This window comes from Echinops telfairi, unplaced genomic scaffold (assembly GCF_000313985.2).
Source record: "Echinops telfairi isolate 266 unplaced genomic scaffold, ASM31398v2 ScPeMD7_11;HRSCAF=52, whole genome shotgun sequence".
NCBI classification, from domain to species: Eukaryota; Metazoa; Chordata; class Mammalia; order Afrosoricida; family Tenrecidae; genus Echinops; species Echinops telfairi.
Genome location: NW_022103908.1, coordinates 25,330,371 through 25,350,475, shown reverse-complemented (window position 1 = coordinate 25,350,475; position 20,105 = coordinate 25,330,371). Strand labels below are relative to the sequence as shown.

Genomic DNA, 20,105 nt, shown 5'->3' with positions numbered 1-20,105 from the left:
CTGCAAGGTATGTCCAGTTGTCTAGAGATGGGCATTGGGTCTCCATCGCGCGCCACCCTCATTGACAAGGATATGACTTTTCTCCCCGCCTTTGGTGTTTAAAGCCTGGTCCCTTTGGTCCTTCATGATCACACATGTTGGTGTGCTGCTTCCATGTGGGCTGTGTTGCTTCTGGGCTAGATGGCCGATTGTTTACCTTCAAACCTTTAAGACCCCTTTAAGATGCTATGTCTCTCGATAGCCAAGAATCATCAGCCTTCTTCACCACACTTACTTATGCACACATTCGTCTTCAGCGTTTGTGTGGAGAAGGTGATCACACAATGAAGGTTTTTGTTCTTTGGTGTCTGCTACCTGATCTCTTCAACACCTCGTGATCACACAGGCTTGTGTGCTTCCTCTCTGTGGGCTTTGTTGCTTCCGAGCTAGATGGCTGCTTGTTTGCCTTCAAGCCCAAGACCCCAGACGCTATATCTTTTGATAGCTGGGCACCATCAGCTTTCTTCACCACATTTGCTTATGCAAACGTTTGTCTTCAGCAATCATGTCGGGAAGGTGGGTATCAAGGAATGACCGTTTAGCTGAGCAGGGTGAAGAGCTAACAATTTTAAGAGCAGGAGTGAAGCGAGTGTGTCCGGAATAACATGTATATGATATGGATCAATTGTTTCCTTCCCTGCTCCGTGCTTGAAAATGATCCACAGATTTGTTTCCCTACTAACCTCCATCGTTTCCAAGTAATGATAATACCAGATCCATAACTAGAACACTGGCCTCCAGCCTTCGGCCCGAGATATCATCATTTCTGGGTAATTGTTTGGCAAACTCACCACCGGACCTTTACAGTGTTTTTTGTAAGTTATTCCTAACAACAGAGTATACCAAAAGCTTTGCACTTTAGGAAGTGAGGCCAGTGTGTGATCTAAAGTTTCTTGAGATCACACACTGCACATTAAGTTACACACTGCACACCAAGTTACTTGCTCTGATTTCTCAACAGTAAGCAGAAAGCTACAGTTAGGGAAGCACTGATGCATCAACCAGCTGTGGGTGTTAGGAAGGCGTGTGGCATCACGTTGTAGTCTTTTTATATTACAGTGTGATCCTCCCGTAGGAAGCATGATAAAAGGATTCCTCTTCTAGTCTTGGGGGAAACCTGCTATCTAATATGAACTTGGGACCCCGGTGGCCTGTTGGGTCACACATTGGGCTGCTACCCACCATAAGGTCAAAGTTCAAAATTGCTGTTCCTCAGGAGAAAGATGAGGCTTCCGCTGCAAGAAACCTCTGCAGCCACTGAAACCCACAGGGGCGATACTACTTGGTCTTAGAGAGTCGCTATGAGTCAGAATCTACTCGAGGGCAGTGACTGAGAGGATCGATATGACTGAACATGATGGGAATTGAGAATGTCTATGATTTATAAGCATCCTTTACCTAAAAGCATCACACATGCAGACTCCTTGACAAGGGGCGTAATGGGTTATGTGTGGCCAAATGAATTTTTAACAAAGTGGCTATAGTGACAGAATTAAGCTTCTGTTTACTAATCTTTAGGAGGGCAGATCACTCAATCTCTTTCTCCTTATGCTACTAAGTAGACTCCAAAGTTCTTCCTCTCCGTGAGCAGCCCCCACTGTGCCAGCAAAGCTGCTGACACAGTGCCTAATGCAGTCACTGTTCACTTAGCAAATGTTCACTGTTCTAGTAATAACAATGTTCGCTCTTCTTATATGATCAGCTCAGCCTCAAGCATTCAAATTAGAGTATGAAATGTGACTAATTCAACTACAACAACACAAACAGTCGCATCGAAAGTACATGCTAAGCCAGGGATAAAAGGATAAAATCCCTTAGAAACGATTGCAAGGGCCTAAACCATATGGCTTCTTGAGACACACTCCATTCTTCAATTTTTTACTCTATACGGTTCTCCACATAATATTGAAAAGTGAATCTTTAGGAAGTTACTTACTTTCTTCTTCTTTGTTTTTAATCATTTTATTGGGGGCTCAGAAGTTACTTACTTTCATATGAAGTTCTGAGGCTTTCTCTTCAGATTCTTCTAGTTTTGCTTGATCTATGCACATATCTAAAATTGCAATGACAGAAAAATTTTAATTGCAGTACTTCTAAAAGTCATTATTACTTGGAAAGTTCACAAAGGGAAAAAAATCATATGAAAGAGTAAGAAATACCAGCAATTTACGGAAGTGGAGAAAAATAATATTAGAATATTAGAATGGAGAAGGCTTTTCTGAGCATGTGACCAAGGCCGGGAAGCTGGAGGACAAGACAAGCCCAATTATAACTTTAAACTAGTAGACGAAAGGAGAGAGCTCAGTAGCAACATATGACCCTTAAAAGTTTCTTTCTAGCACCAATCCATACATATTTTAATGGAGAAGAAGAATGATAGCCAACATAAGTTCAGAAGAAAGCTAATAATAATTAACAGAAAATAATGAAATAGCATGGGGAAACCGATTCTGCTACACAATAGTGAAAGTATAAATTAAGGAGCTGGGCTGATAAGAAATGAGACACTGTGTACTAAAATTTTAAATATGCATTTTCCTTCACCAGCACTTCTATTTCTGGGACTTTGCCTTTAGGCAAGAATATGAATTAAAATATTGTTTGTGTTAGCAAAAGAACAGAAATAATTCAAATGCCCATCGATAATGGATTGATTAAATAACTTATGATATATATTCACATGATTGAATTTTATGGAGAAATGCTACATATGGATCTACATGGAAAGATTGCCCATGATGCACTCTTTTTTTTAATGAAAGCAATACATGAATACAGAAATGCTTAAAATGAAAACTAAGCAAATACCTACATGAAAATTTCAGTCAACTTCCTAATGCAATTTCTTATAGTTATCTCTGCAGTAAAATTATTCTGCTCATTATCTTCATATCTCTAAATAAAATACTATAGTCATAATTGATCAATTTAAGACATACATGACTTGTTACTATTAAAGCTGAAAACAATGTTATCTATTACTAATTTAAAAATTAATTCCCAAATATCTAATCCCTCCATTGTAATAGATTTTTATTTCTATCGTAATACATTAAACTATCTGTGTCTACATTTTTAACATCTTCCTAATTCACTACCCAACTTCTTGTCTTTTTTCTGCTTTTCAAGCAAATATAGTGACATTCCCATCTTCATTATATTAGTTTCTGTATCTAATCTATAAATTCATTCTCAACATTTAAAATCAATCAATACCAATTTATTTTAATTAAGTATGTTCCACTTGCACACTCATTCTGTGTTCAAAAGATTGTATTTCCTTAGCAACAGTTCAGTGTCAAAAACTCTCAGATACTACAGGAAAGCATTTTTAATGTCCCAATGAAATGAATTTTCTTATTTGACATTATTCAAAATCATTGCACATATTAGTTGACTGCATATTTAGACACCTCTTTTGTTTGTTTGTTTGTTTGTTTGTTTCTTTGTCCTCCCACTAATTTGCCCTTCCTCTAATTTCTCTTCTGTTGAGAAAAACAAGCATCTTCGGTATCAGGAGCACTAATACTATCTAGTTTCTTACTCATTCTACATAGTCCATTCTTCTTCCTAGACTCAGATAATATATAAAGAAATGTCAACCTGCAATAGATATATTGTAACAAAAGGAAGATGTATTTTAAAATTCTTTCAGATTGTTTGTTGTATATACTCTTCTTTGATTGAATGCCAAAGTATAACAAATGGTAGTCTACCAAAGATTAGCTACAATGTAGAATCACATATTATATAAAAAAAAGTTTGTACTCAAAACCATTGGTAAAAAGTATTTGCTTCTAGAGTTCCAGTTAATACATGCACAGTATTCCAAACAAAAAAATGTTTCAACATGTCTGCGATTAGTGGATGGTCCTAGGTAGGTCTCTTAGGAATATACTTGTCTTAGTATCCTCAGGGTGCCTTCAAAGAAAAATAAATAAATAAAGGACACTCTTTGTGCCAGTGAGGGCTAATATATTTTAACAAGAGTCAAGTGGACATATTCTCAAATCATTGAGGCACTGCCAAAAGTTTATGAGAATTCTGCCCCAACATAAAATTTTCTTTTATAGGGGGATCACGGATTTTAAGAAAAGACCTCAAAGTTGAACCTAGAAAAGGAAAGACCATCAACCTCAATGAATGAAGAAACTGAGCCTGAAGTCCAGAAACTGATGAAAGGAGACCATAAAGTCAGAGTGACAAGATAGCTATCGAAGCTGGGGTCTTAGATGGTTCAGAATTTCCCATCTTAAGAAAACATCTTGGCCTCAGCAAGCTTTTGGTTGGATGGATGCCCTAAGTGTTGAGTGAAGAGCAAGTGGCTCAGAAAGCTGACCTTTCCATCAGTCTTTTAAAGCAAGATCTCAGCTTATCAAGGTGATTTTGTGGAATGGACTTTAACCAGGGTGAGTCTTGGACTTTATTAATACTACACGGAGAACAAGATCCAATACCGCGGCTTCCTTGCTAGTCCAGTTAAATTCAGGAGGTCAGCTCAGAAAATTACAACAACCATTTGATGGAATTCCCAAGGGGCAATCTTAGTAGGAGGATATCATGTTTGATAAAGCAGAAAGGTAGGGAAGGAGAGAAAGGCCTTCAGGAAATGGACTGACAGCACGGCAGCAACCATGGGCTTATGAATAGGCACAAGTGTGGAGCTGGTACAGGACCAAACATAATTCCATTCTGTTGTGCACAGCGTCGCTACGGGTCGGAATGGGCTCGATGGCATCTAATAACAACAACAACCTCAAGAGACTTTCTTAAAGTATGTAGGAGGATCTTGGGATCTGAGTATGAAGATGTTTAAAGACAATGAAAAACTGCACTGTAGGAGGAAAATGCCCTGTGGAATTTCTTTCCATGTGATGTCTTGTGATAAGTTCTTAAAGAAATCTTACCCCACCCACCTTACAGCCCTGATCTTACCAATTCAGATTTCTTTGTGTTCCCCAAACTCAAATAACATTTCAAAGAAACATGATTTTAGTCCCTTAAGGAAGCCAAAACTGTCATTTTGACCCAGTATAAGGATCAGAGAATTCGTTAGAGACGGGTTCGAGAAAAGAAAACACTACTTTCAGTTGTGTACAGACCTAGATGGAAGAAATATCAAGAAACAATAGCTTCATCGTGTGATTTTTTTAAGGTTTCTGTTATTTTATATACTTTTTGACTTACCCTTATATTTTTAATGGATCTCTTACCCATGCAGACTTTATAACATCACACAATGGCAACTTGGAAAAAGTGACTTGCTGAATCATAAAATGTTAATCATAAAATCATCAAAATGTTAACTCATTTCATTAGACAGGATCAAAATTACCATATAAGTTAACATCACCACGGATCTCATACAAAATATGTTAGCATTGAGAACTTGTCAAGAGAACATTGGCATGTACAAATTATCCAAATTATGAATTTCTCCCTTGAAAGCTAAAATTTTGTAATTGCTCACAAATGTTCACATTTCATTTTAACTAAAAATGTGCAAATTACTGAAGTCTGAATAGCCACCACTTGTATGACAGTAATATTCTTTCAATGAAAATATAAAATAACTGGGAGAAAAATTAAGCCAGTTCAGCTTACAAATCAAATAATTGCATGATTTTTCCCCATCAGACATTGCTATATGTATATGCACCATAATATCACAGAACATATTAACTAAGGTGTTTATTCAAGGTTGCAATTTAATCATTTCTGTAGGGTTTCTCAGGAACACATTTTAGTAAAAGTTAACAGTTTTGTTATTGTGCTTTACTAGAGTGAAGGTCATAACAAGGTACCCATATGTGGCAGTCACCTAATCTGGTGTCAATGTAACGATTAAGAGTATAGGGGTGGAGTCTAGGCTGTCAATCTAGAGACAGCCAATGAGACTTCTGTATGAGCATGGTCTTCAGAGAATTCTGGGAAATCTGGTACTTCCCCCTTGCAGGCAGAAAGACACTCTCTCTATCTCGCTGCTCTCTGCAAGACACTGTAGAAGACAAGCCACATGGATGCAACCAGACCTCAGAAGCCGGAGAAGCCACAGAGAGACCCGGGCCAGCACTGAGATGGTTGCAACGCCACTGGACCCAAAGACTTCCTACCCACTGGCTTGTGATTGTCCTGCATTTGGCTTCATTGCATGTGTTTCATGAGTCTGAAGAGGACTTTATAGATTGGTATCAGACATATGGGCTAATATCAGACGTATGGCCTTGGACTGGACTGGGTTGGGATGTTTTCTCAATGTTCAATTGCTCTTGTATATAAATCTCTTTCTTATACACAAAGGTGTGTCAATGGATTTGTTTCTCTAGTCTACCCAGACTAACACACCATAGCTTTATTTAGCAGGATCTTGTTCCATCTAAACAAATATCATAGTAAAAATGAGGATAATACCTTAGTCCTGTGAGGAATATTGTTTTGACCTAGAATTGTCTGAATCAATCTTAAGCACTCTTAGGGCTTACAGACTCCACTGTGAGAACCAATGAAAGAGATAACACATGAAGTAAGACACAATCAGATCTTTCCATTTAAAGAGAGAAACACTCACCTACAAATTTACTTAAATCTAAATCGAGTCTTTTTCGGTATGTGAAGTCTGGATCCATTCCATCTCTGTGCAATGTAATCTGAGATACACACTCATCAATTAATTTAAAGTATTGCTGTCTAAAATCAAACACAAAAATAAATGTACACTCAAGTTATTAAGATAAATCATATCAAAACAATAAACTTTTCTATTGACATTGATTTTGAATTTGATCATGTATTATTAGTAGGGCAGCGGACAAATGTAACATGCTAAAGAGCTCAAGCATGGAACGAGAGTAAATACAACTGCCCTCGCTTTCTTTCTAAGGACCTTAACACATTTTAATAATGTTTATGTAGTCCTGTAAACTGCATTGTGCTTTCAAGCTGATTTTCTTATAAAATTCAGAACCTTGACTTAATTACAGCAGGCGTTGAAAAGGAATATTAAGACGAACTCATAAATGCCTGCAGTTGTTCTCAGTAGTTTCTATTTCTATGGTAGCATTCTAAAATTGTCACCATTTATTTATTCAGTTTATATATAGATATATATACATACACACACACACACACACACACCATGGTCTTTTCTAGGAAGCTCTGGGAAAGGTTTTTAAAACTATATGTTGCCAATACTGTATGTGAAATCAAAATTTAAAAGCATAAATTATAAATAGAATATCAAATTGCCATATGTAACTCAAAAGAAAACTAGTAATTACGTATAGCAAGTTTGCCCAAAATTTAAACTTCAGGATTCATATTGTCAATAGTCAAGTTCATTCCATATACTTTTCCATTAAGCTGAAGAACACCTTTAAAGCTTTCAACCACCAACTGTGAATCTTTTCACTTTTATAAACATATAGCAGTCCTCAACCTCCAAACACCATGTAACACACCTTTCTTTCCTTTTTTTTTTCTCTTTTTTTTGTTTTCCTTTCTTTCCTGAATGACTTTTAGCATATCTTTCCTCTCCAAGCCCTCTTGAACATTCATGTGATGGCCACACTAATCTCTCAGGTTTTCCTTTACTATGAACTATTACATGCTTCCCTTATATCGACGTCCCTAAACATAATAAACCATCTATTGTGCTGAATCAGTAGGAGCCCTGGTGGGGGAGTGGGTTACTCATTGAGCTGCCAGCAGAAAGGTCAGCAGTTCCAAACCATCATCTAAAGCAGTTCTCAACCTGTGGGTCGCAACCCCTTTGGGGGTCGAATGACCCTTTAACAGTGGTCACCTGATTTATAACATTAGCAAAATGACAATTATGAAGCAGCAACGAAAATAATTTTATGGTTTGGGGGGGTCACCACAACATGAGGAACTGTATTAAAGGGTCACGGCATTAGGAAGATTGAGAGCTACTGACGTAAAGAGAGAAATCCAACTTAAAAAAAAAACAAAAAAAAAACCTCACTGCCATCAAGTCTATGCTGACGCACAGTGATCCTAAGGCAAAGTAGAACTGCCCCGGGGGATTTCCATGACCCTAACTCTTTATGGGAGTACAAAGCATCTTTCTCCCAGAGAGCAGCTGTTGGTTTTGAACTACTGACCTTGCCTTTAGCAGGCAGCCCAACTGAAAAGCACTAAGCCACCTAGGCTTTGAGAGGGAGACATACTCACTTTCAATTTCCTCAAATCTAAATTGAGTCTTTTTTGGTATGTGAAGTCTAGATCCATTCCATCTCTATGCAATGTAATCTGAGATACACAGTCATCAATTAATTTAATTTTTCTGTACATAATTTGTTTTTTAATTTCCCCTATAGGACAAAGATGAGGGTTTCTAACCTCGTAAAGACTTGCAATCTCAGAAGCCCCTGAGGGCAGTTCCGCTGTCTTACCGGGTTGCTAAAAGCCAGTATTGAATTGGTGGTAGCAAGTTTAGGGTTTTCTGAGTGCCGAATAAAATTTTACTAGTTTTAACATTTGAAAATGAGAGTAGTAATGTTCAATTGCTAGAGCATACAAATGTTTAAGAAACTGTTCTTGGGTAAATTTCTAGGCCTTTTTACCATCCCCTCAATTTTATTAATTTCTTTCAAATAATCTCTCATCGCCTAGTTTTTCAGCCCTCACAACATCTACAACTAAGATATGTTTCAGCCTCATTTTTTGTTTCTCATCTGAAAATACAGGTGATGCACTCCATTTCTTAATGCTATCCAATATTACACTGTATTAATAATAAAAATCTTTTAAATTAACACCAAAGGATAGTTTATGTCTGTTACAGACTGGGTTGTGTCATCAAAAAAATATGTGCCACAAACCCTAGCCTCTATGACTTTGGTAATACAAATGTGGGAATAGGTTGTCTTTATGATTTTAATGAGGCAGGATTTGTAAAGATGATGTCCTGAGTCCATCTCTTCAGAGAGATAAAAGAAATCAAACAAGCAAGCGAGAAGCAGATATAGGGTGAGAGAAAGAGAAATGCCAAAGTTCTTGAGGACTGCCCAGTAGCAGAAGCAAAGAGCTTCATCCAGCGCCAACAGTGAGAAAATGCCTTCCCCTAGGGCCCACATCCTAAATCCGGGCTTCTGCCTCAATGAATACTGAGGACTGGAGAAGGACACCAGATGTGGCATCTCTGGCATTACAGCATTAATGAACTTTTAAAGAATAAAAATTGCATCATTTGTTTTTCTTTCTTGAACAACTCCCACTTTAAGTTCATTACTCTGTAACTCAAATATTGAGCACAAACTTGTTCAGCAGGCAATACAAGCAAGAAATAACATATTTCAGATTCCACAAATACATTTCTACAAAATAATCTCGATGAATAATATTGATCAAGTTATGGGCCTATCAGATGAGCCATATGAATTGTTCTAATTAGGGGATGACTATAGACATGTTTTATTGATAAAACATAGTGTTCTCTTTGAGAGTATTTTTAAATCATCCTCATTTTCTCTGCAGACTTTTGAACAAATTCCATGTACTTTGAAGAGTGTTTTCGTGAGTTGTCACCAGCTCAGTTTCGACTGTCGGTGGCCCCATGTGTGCCCATTAGAACAGCACCAGGGCTGCGCCCCATGAAGCTGCTGCGTGGGTTCAAACGTCCAACCTTCAGTGCTTAACAACTTGCACCCTACAGAGACGCCTTTTGAACATGGCAAGATATTAATTATCTATCACAGAACTGGGGTTCATCTTCTCCTCTACACTCCACTGTGTAGAGAATGTTATCTTCTTCTGCACTTTTGCTTGGCTTCATTGTTGTTGTTGTTGTTGTTGTTGTTGTTGGGGCAGGGGGCGGGGTCTTTTCATGATGAAGAGGAGGATTTTTGTTAATTATAAAAAATGATTTTAAATACCTGCCACCTTTGTTGGTATATTCTCCAGATGAATTCCATTTAAGTGAAATTTCCTTTTCTTTCAAATGTGAAAATGACAGAAGATTCTATTTTTTGCACCAAAAATGCTTTACGCTGAATGCATTTCCCATTTAGTATTAAAACATTTGATACACTTATCAATAAAAACTAAAAAAGTATGTGTGTTCATATCAAAATTAGTTTAAAATATTCAGTTTATCTGAGATTTCTGATAAAATAAAATCCAATTCCATCTGAGATACAGGGAACTAAAAAATGAAGGTTAAAAAAAGTCCTAATTTCATAAAACTGTATGTATTGTATTGCATTTTTTTTAAAAATCAACATTTATAAAATAAATATATGGCAAAATATTAGGTCATCTACTTCAGACATTCTAATAATAGTCTTTGCTGAAAAGGAATAAGAACAACAATTTTAATAAATAATCCTGAGAGTTGTAGAACATGGGGAAAGCCAATGGACTGTTCTTGACCACAGCAGCCATGGGAAGGTAATTCTGCCTGTATAGTAACTGCATCTAGAACAAAGATCAAAGGCACAGGACCTCAAGACCTATGAAGGAAAGTAACACAGATGAGGTCCAATGAAAAGTCTATGATATCCCGCAGAGAAGATAGCTAAAGCTCTGTCTCAACAATATGGCACGAGAGTAATGCCACACTATTTACCTGAAATTCTTGAGCCCACTAACTGTAAGTGAAAAAGTTTCCTGAGTATATACCCCAGGGCCTTTGTAGGTTTTGCTTAGTTTTGAAGGTAGACTCAACCATACACTCCCTTGGACATAGACAAAAGAATTAAGCGGTAAGTATGAAAGTACCGTGGCAGAAGTTCAACTCTTTGAAATGCAAATTTTTGAAAGCAAATAGTTATAAATTCTTAGGATCATAAATAATCATGAGGTTGAGAGGAACAACATACACAGATTAAGGATGGATGATGTTACTTTAGGGTAAATGAGAAGCTTCAGTTTCATTTTTATGTAACTTTATGGCGGCTACACAATGCTGTCATAGTCAGGGTACCTATGGTATTTAAATATATTATTAAGTGAATTTATTTTAAATCTGTTAATGTTGCTGTTAGATGCTATGCAGTCAGCCTAGTGACCTTTGGCCCAACAGAACAAAACCACTGCGCTGTCTGTCCTCCATTGACTTCACAATTTTCATGTTCGAGTCCCTCTACGTTACCAAGCAGGATGAGAGTTTCCAGAGACTAATCTCTCTTGATTACATGTCCAAAGTATGTGAGACTAAGTTTTGCCATCCTTGCTTCTCAGGAGCATTCTGCCTGTACTTCTTTCAGGACAAATTTCTTTGCTCTTTTGGCAGTTCATGGTACTTTTGATATTCTTTATCGGGACCATAATTCAAATGCATTGCTTCTTCTTTAGTCTTCCTTATTCAATGCCCAACTTTCTTATGCATATTAGGCAATTGAAAATACCATGGCTTGGGGCAGGTGCACCTTATTCCTCAAAATAACATCGTTGCACTTCAATATGTTAAAGGGATCTCATGCAGATTTATCCAATGCAATATGTCCTTTGATACCCTGACTGTTGCTTTCATAAGCACTGGTTGTGGATGCAAGTAAGAAAATCCTTGACAACTTCAATGTTTTCTCCCTTTGTTATGCCAATGGTTTAGAACCTCTATTTTTTCTCCTTTTATCATGATGCTACTACCTATTTGTCCACTTGTGAGGATTTAGGTCGTCTTTACATTGAGTTGTAATCCTTACTAAAGGCTGCAATTCTTGATTTTCACCAGCAAGTGTTTCATGTCCTCCTCATTTTCAACAAGCAAGGTTGTGTCATCTACATATCTTAGGTTGCTAATAAGCTTTCTCCAGTCCTGATGCTGTGTTCTTCTTCATATTATCCAGCTTCTCTGGTTATTTGTTCAGCATAAAGATTGAATAAGTAAGGTGAGAGAATGCAAGCCTGATGCCCACCTTCCTGGACCTTAAACCATGCATTACTCCCTTGTTCTATTCATACAACTGTCATGTAAATGTTCAGGTTCTCTATATACAAGTATAGGTTCTACCTGAGCACAAGGTAGTGTTCTGGAATTCCCATCCTTCTCACGGCTACCCATAGTTTGTTACAATCCACACTGGCAAATGCCTGTGCTTTCTCAATAAAACACAAGTAAACATCATTCTGGTATGCTCTGCCTTCAGGTAAGATCCATCAGATATCAGCAGTGGTATCCCTCTTCTGAATCTGTCTTCAATTTCTGGCAGCTCCCTGTAAATGTATTGCTGCAACTGCTGGTGAACGATCTTCAGCAAGATTTTACTGAATTTCTGCAATCTGTTGACTCACCTTTCTTTGGATGGGACACAAATATAGATCTCTTGTAGTCAGTCAGCCAAATAGCAGTCTTCCAAGCTTCTTTACAGACACAAGTGAGGGTTTCCAGCGCTTCATCAGCTTGGTGAAACATTTAAATGTTATGCCATCAATTTCTGGGGCCTGTTTGGGGGTAATGTCTTCAGTGCGGCCTGAATTTCTTCCTTCACTGCCACTGGTTCTTGCTCATATGCCATTTCCTGAAGTGGCTGGGTGTCAACTAGTCCCATTTGATATGGGATATCTGTGTATTCCCTCCATCTTCTTCTGCTGCTTCTGGTACCATTGATATTTTGCCCAAAGAATCTTTCAATATTACAACTTCAGGCTTAAATTTTTTCTTCCGTTCTTTCCGTTTAAGATGTGCTGAGTATATTCTTGGTTTTCCAATTCTAGGGCATGCACATGTCATTATAATATTTGACTTTGTCTTCTGGAGCTGCCCTTTGAAATGTTCTGGTCATCTGACGTCATCATTACTTCCATGTGCCTTATCTACTCTGTGATTAAGAACAAGTTTCAGTGTCTTCTACTTTTAATAAAATGCTTATATGGTTTAATAATCATTTTTTTATATCAGAAAGAAACAAACATTATAGAACGTACTAAACTCTTTCAGAAGGCCAATTTTTAATACCAACAGAAATTCTATCTACAAAAAGAAGAGATTAGATAGATGGTTTGCATTCACAAGAAGCTAACTTTTAACATTTTCTAACCTTTATACTACTACATTCATAGGTAGAGCAAAGAGCTATGCATTATAACCTTGACATTACTCAGAGGAAAGAGCTGAGTTCAACATGCCTAGCATATCCCTCAATTTGAAATTTGAGAAAAAATAGTACAAACAGTAAGTGAAAGCAAAACTTCAGCAAAGCTAAACTGCTAGCAACAAAAATGATTTTAAATCTAAGCATCTCAGCTTCCCTCCTAAAATACTAATAAAGGTAGAAGGAGAATGTAGAGAACATTTATTGAATATACATCCATGTAAGGTTATTTTACTAGGAATCTTACCCATACTGCCATATTTCATCCCCTAAACAACTCAGTGAGTTAGGCAGTAATATCTATATGTAGTTACATATGATGTAGGTGAAATAGTAAAAAGATAATTCGTTGAACTTAGATGCTTAAAAGAATCTAATTTGGAAAATGGTCTAATTTTTCGATACCTTAGCTGCATTCAGTGAGGCTCTATTGTTAAGGAACTTTCTAGCTACTTACACACTAACTTAATCACTACTTAGTGCCCTTTATATATTCTTTAAATAAATATGTATCTACATCATTCAGCACTAATCAGAAAATATTATCATGCACATGATGAACTAATAAGTTGTTGCTAACTCACATTTTTATTTAGCTGCAAGGTTGTAACTAAGAATTCACTGGAGTTTAAAGAATAATAGTAATGTCACTTTAACGTCATTTATCTAAATATAAGCCCAGAGCAAACAACGCACACTGCAAGTGAATATTATGACAGAGATAAAACTATTCAAAGTATCCGCTTAGCCAAATGAAACATCAGGTGAATTTTTACAATTAATAGCTTTTTTTTTTTTAACATTTTATTAATATTTTTTAAACATTTAACATTTTATTTTTTTAACATTTTATTTTATTATTTTATTTTTTAACATTTTTTTAACATGTTATCGCAATCCATACACACATCAATTGTGTAAAGCGCATTTGTACATCGTTTCTCAAAACATTTTCTCTCCATTTAAACCCCCGACATTAGGTCCTCATTTTTCCCCTCCCTCCCCGCTCCCCCCTCCCACATGAGCCCTTGATAGTTTATAAATGGGTATTTTGTCATATCTTGCCCTGTCCGACGTCTCCCTTCATCCACTTTTCGGTTGTCTGTCCCCCAGGGAGAAGGTTACACACAGTTCCATGTAATCGGTTCCCTCTTTCCTACCCATTCTCCCTTTACCCTCCCTGTTTTGCCACTCACACCACTGGTCCTGTAGGGCTCATCCGTCCTGGATTCCCTGTATTTTCAGTTCCTATCTGTACCAGTGTACCTCCTCTGGTCTAGCCAGACTTGCAAGGTCGAATTCGAGTCATGGTTGTGGGAGCGGGGAGGAAACATTTAGGAACTAGAGGAAAGTTGTATTTCTCATCATTGTTACATCGCACCCTGACTGGCTCATCTCCTCCCCGAGACCTCTCTGCAAGGGGATCTCCAGTGGCCTACTAATGGGCTTTGGATCTCCACTCCGCACTCCCCCCATCATTCACTATGGTAAACAATTAATAGCTTTTTATTAGGAAAAGAAAACATTAGAATACAGTTTCCTCTTACCTTATAAAATCATCATTTCGAATCAGCAAAAGATGCTGAAGAATAGAAACAAAATATCCCTCTGCTCTAGTTTCCTTAACAGTATTCCACACCACGTTGTAAACATCATATGCCTCAGTAAATTGATTAAGGAATATGTGGATTTATTTATACTCTTCTTTGAAAAGCTGCTGAAAAAGGTGGGGGGGTGGGGGGAGAAAGGGAAATAAAAAACAAACAAACACCCCAGCCACCACAGAATGTTTCATGAGGGTTGGAAAGCTTAATGGATGTCTAACTCTAAAATCAGTTAGCAGAGAAATGCTTAGCATCGTGCCATTCCCTGTGAGAGAAAAATGCAGCAGTCTGCTTCCACATTATATTTACAGCCTTGAAAGCCCTCTGGGGTTCATTCCACTCTGCCTTGTTGGCTAGCTAGGAGTAAGAATCAACTCACTGACAATGGTTTCCAGTTTCTTTGGTATGTGACTCTAAAATGGCACCATGTGTAGTCCGCATAATTGGTGGTCTAAAATGTTAGCTGGTTGAAGGTTTGAGTCCAACCAGAGAGGCCTCGAAAGGAAGACCTGGTGATCTCATCCTGAAAACTCTCGTTCTACCCTGACAAGCACGGCGTGGCCATGACTTAGACACAAGAACAACTGGTTTCTTCTTGTGGTGCTTTTGGTATTTTATATTGATCCCAAGACAGCACCGGTCCCTAAGATGAGGATGGAAATTATGACTGAACCTAACACTTCCTGGCTTCCCCACTACAATAAACCCCAACCAGTCTGCATCTATCTGGAGCCAAGAGGTAGCAGACAGCTGATTGTGAATACTGTATTGGTTCCAGCGGCGCACTAACTGAGAAAGCAGGTTTCGATGGAGGTCAGGGGTTTAGTTGGCCTAAAGAAGAATGCAGACATCTGCAGGCATACAGAGTTAACATGGGACCTACATGTATGCATCCAAGGCACAGGAAAAATGCTCTCCGCTGAGCTAAGGCGACTCACCTCCTAATACTGAAAACCACTGGGGTCGGGAACAACATGAAATGCAAACAGTACAGATAGCACACATACACAAATGGTGGGATCTAAGTGAATCCACTTGTGCACTTACATGTGTGCATTCCTAAAAATACACACTAAATAAGGAAAGCTTTTCACAAACATGCATCTGATTTATAAAGGTCTGAGTTCATATTGGGTATAGAGAAATGTCTTCAGAAGTTTACTTTTTCAGCGTGTAAATGCTGTTGGTTGTGATTTTAGCAGTAATTTTACAAACTGAACTATGCTTCAGAACAAAAGGATATTCAAATTCGGCTTTAATATCTTCAAAGCGATAGGAAAACTCAGCCAAATCTTCTTCCTTATGCTCATCAAAGACTTTAAGTTGGATATCCAAGACATCATTCTTAAGACGCTTTAAGTTCTATTGAATAAAATTTAGCAATGAACAATTCAATTTCTAATTATATAAAAGAAATAATGAAAAACATATAAAGCAACTGTATTATTTTAAATACACCAACCATGGAACTGATTCATAGCATTCAAATATCTAAAGTGTTAAATAATACGCAAGTTTATTATTTATACTTCAAAAACAAACTTTTGTACTCATCTTGTCCCACAAACAAATTTTCCTTGAAGGTAATTTATCTAAGTCTACCTATGCCCGGCACTCCCCCTGCCAACACCACATACACACCCCTACTCAAATTCTCTTCAAATTTAAATATTAATAAGGAGACTGAGGGTACTTACCGGAAATATCTCTTTCAATCCACAACGCATAAATTCATTTCTGATGTGGAGCCTCAAGTCTAAGTCATCGGGAGATGTAACAAGGGCATTGATGAGCTGCATACAGGCTACCTATAACAGATGATATGACAAAACTCAGCCTCTCTTTCCAGCAGTAAAGCATGAGCAAGTACAACGGAAACACTGAGCTTTCACTCCAAGTATCCACACATATCTTCCCTCATGGTGTGGTTGCTAATGGCTGTCAGCTTCATTCTGACCCAGGATGACTCCAGGTATGCAAAGTAGAACTGAACCCAAAGGGCTTTCAGAGCTGGGACCTTTCAGAAGCAGAACACCAGGCCTTACTTCAGGATACCTGTAAGTGGAGTTGAGCCACCAAACCCAGCTGAGTTGTCCAGGACTTAATAGTGTGCCACCTAATGACTTTTCCCCTCACAGCAGAGAAATAGCCTTTCAAACTCGTTGCCATGGTGTCAACCCGAACTCAGGGAGACTCAGTAGGCCAGAGTAGAAAATTGCCCCTGGGGTTTCTGAGGTTGTAAATCTTTAAGGGAGCAGAAAGCCTCAGAGTAGATGGTGGGTTCAAACTGCTAAACTTGCATTTAGCAGCCCAATGGATAAACAATGATCAATTATAAAAGAAGAATCGTTGTAGTGGAGCTTTAATTTTTGTATTTATTTGCAAGCGGAAGGGAGGTGGGAGATATTTATTTGCTGGGAAGGAAGAGAGGTGAAACATTAATAATGGATACCTTCCTTTAATATATATAACCTGAAAGTTCAGTTCTTGGCAATGAGGTCATCCCACAAACATAGAATTTAAATTTAACATATCCTAGATTAAAATTATAACTCTATAAAGGATTATAAAATAACTTTCCATCCATCAAGAAAAGCTTGAGCTGAAAGAAACCTCAAGATAAACAAGTGTCCTGAATCTGTGTAATGGAATTCTTATAACTAAGAACTATATTAAGAAAGAACACTGCCTATCAAAATAACAATTTCTAGACGTTAAATTGCCAGGTAGTGCTTCCCACACAGGTAAAAACTCAGCATTGCAGTATATTGTGATTATTATGAACATATAAACAGATGATATAATTAACTAAAGCCTTTTGTACATAGTTTGAATGATAAAAAATAAAATCACAAAATTTGTCATTTTTAACCCTCCATAAATAACTCTCATCATATAAAACTCATATAATAGAAGGAAGCATGGCATTCTTTGTTATCGTTGATGGTGTTATTTTTCTAAGTCTACAATCTGCCAAAGTCTAGCTAGAACTACCAGACACTAATCAATATGTTTAACCACCCACTGTTCCCTAAATTGCCCTTTCTCAATCCCTTAAGGCAAGGCTTATATGAATGCAAAATGCTACGTTTGGATTAAGACCCCAATAGGGGTTTTAGTTCCTGCTGGTTGAAATATTTGGTAATTGTCGCATTTGATATCAAACCACTAAAATCTGGCCAGCATGCCCTACTATCAAAACTTTAGATTCTTTAAGAAGAGGCAGGGAAATCTGCAGAAGAAAAAACAAGGGAAGAAAAGCACATTTTAACTAGAAAATAAAATAAAAACCTTAAAAGAGTCCACCTTTCAGTACAAGTTCACTCAGCCGTAACCAGTTAATGCCAAAAAGTCAAGTTAAAAAAAAAAATCTTTCTTTCCACTCCCCTGGCAGATATTATCCAGTACCCAGAAAGATTTTTAGGAATATGAAATAATTTTAAAAGCTCTCCAGAGCATATAAATAATGTGTCTCTGCATTCAGAGAAAACTAAATCAGATCAGTCACTTAGTTTCCAGAAAGAAAATATATACAACCAAAAGAAAGCAAGAGAAATAAATAAAATGAAACGTAATATTAAATAATACCTAAAAGGAAAGCAGATACAAGCAGATAATAAGAGCAAAGCAAACCCACCTCTGGTCAAGTCGATTCTGACTCACGGCTGACCCACAGGGCAGAGGAGAACTGCCCATCATTTCCACAGGTGCAACCATGGGGGAAGCTGACCGCCACAGCACTCTCACAGAGGGCAGCAGCTGGTGGGGTCCAACCACGAGCCTCTACTAGCAGCCTTTGTCTCCAGTGCAGTCACTACAACAAGAGTCCAAACTCACTGCCCTGGAGTCAGTGCCAACCCCTTAGAAGCCTAGGACAGACTAGAACTGCACCGTGAGTTTCTGAGGCTGTAACTCTCTTTTGTTGTTATTTTTGCTTAGACTGTAACTTTTTATGGGAGTAGTTGGTGGTTTCAAACTCCTGACCTTGCAGTTAGCAATCCGAAGGGTAACTACTACACCACCACGGCTCCCCACTTTGCGGGCGAAGAAGACCATGAATTGAGAAGAAAGAAGAGAATGGATTATCCAACTTATATATGGGCAACATTTAAGACGATAATTGTCCAAAGAATAAAAACTGGTAATCGATTTAAATTGTCAATTTCAATTAATATAATGCATTTCCATCATATCTACAAAATTATTTCTCCATTCTAATCATAATTTCCAATTATCCTGGCCTACAGCCATTCTAGAAGCCCTGGTTGCAGAGTAGGTTACAAGGTCAGTAGTTCAAAACCACTAGCTGCTCCAGGGGAGAAAGATGGGCTTTCTATTCCAGTAAAGACTTCTAGTCTTGGAAATCCACAGGGACAATTTTGCTCTGTCTTAAAGGGTCACTATGATTTGGATCGACTAGACAGCAGTGAGTTTTGACAGCCAAGTCCGACTGATTTACATACTTGTGTAGAGATATAAGAATGCGTCATGATTTAGTCTAATTGTTTTCTTCTAGAAATAATCAAGGAAAATACTAGAGCTCCTTTTATGTTTTTAAAACATATACTGAGACATATAGATTTGACAGAGAAGGCCCCTATCAAATTCAGACTCACCTCAAAATAGTAGGAAACATAAAAGGTGTGATACAAAAGAGACAACAAAACAGAGGCAACAGGCATGGTTCAGCAGCGAAGTTAGGAATAATTCAGGTGAACAATGAGGAAGGTGAGAGCAACATTTAAAATATAAAGAACAGCACAGGACACGGGATGGCTGGACAGACGGAACATGTAGGAGGAGAATAAAGGTCTTCCACCTGTTGTTCAACTAGAGAGACAACGTTCTCATTCACAATAAAAATAAACGCAGCCAGAGAAACAGCTTTTAAGAGGAGTTTGTTTTTTTTTAATTCTGAGATTGAAACATACATTAGACATATTCATTCATTAGTTTAGAAAATTGTTATTGAGTACCTACATTTTCAACAGGGGACAGTAACAAAAACTCAAGGGAACAAAAGTGAGATGTTCTTCATGAAGCAGTAATTACCATGCTTTGGTTGATGTTCCCTAACATAGCATATGATCTTCATTAATTTGCATTATGTCAAACTAATTGTTTCAGCGACATTACAAAAGCTCCTTCCCTCTGGAGCTGATGAGGGTAAGAAAGAGAACAAGGAGCCTCTGCCCCTCTGGGAGCATCCTCCGTTAGCTGGCAGATTGTGGCAGTGCAATCTTAGGGCATTACCCACCCTTCTTTTTACTAGCACACAGAACTCATTCCTTCCTGACCTATGGTTGGGATGCTACAGTGCACCAGACACTGTTCTTGGTTCTAAAATGTAACAGGAACAAGAGCAATGGAGGGAGGGAGGAAGTAGGGAGGGAGGGAGGGGGTTGGGGGA

General features: G+C 37.8%; 1 protein-coding gene across 1 annotated transcript in view; it reads right to left on the bottom strand.

The window, feature by feature from the left end:
• DIAPH3 (diaphanous related formin 3) overlaps positions 1-20,105 on the bottom strand; it is a 528,414-nt gene that overhangs the window by 371,890 nt on the left and 136,419 nt on the right. Inside the window, exons 8-12 of the mRNA XM_004707907.2 lie at positions 16,393-16,503; positions 15,939-16,057; positions 14,639-14,755; positions 6,608-6,726; positions 2,028-2,092 (exon numbers count right to left, since the gene is read on the bottom strand). Coding sequence (XP_004707964.1) covers positions 2,028-2,092; positions 6,608-6,726; positions 14,639-14,755; positions 15,939-16,057; positions 16,393-16,503 — 531 coding nt within the window. The remainder of the gene's footprint in view (positions 1-2,027; positions 2,093-6,607; positions 6,727-14,638; positions 14,756-15,938; positions 16,058-16,392; positions 16,504-20,105) is intronic.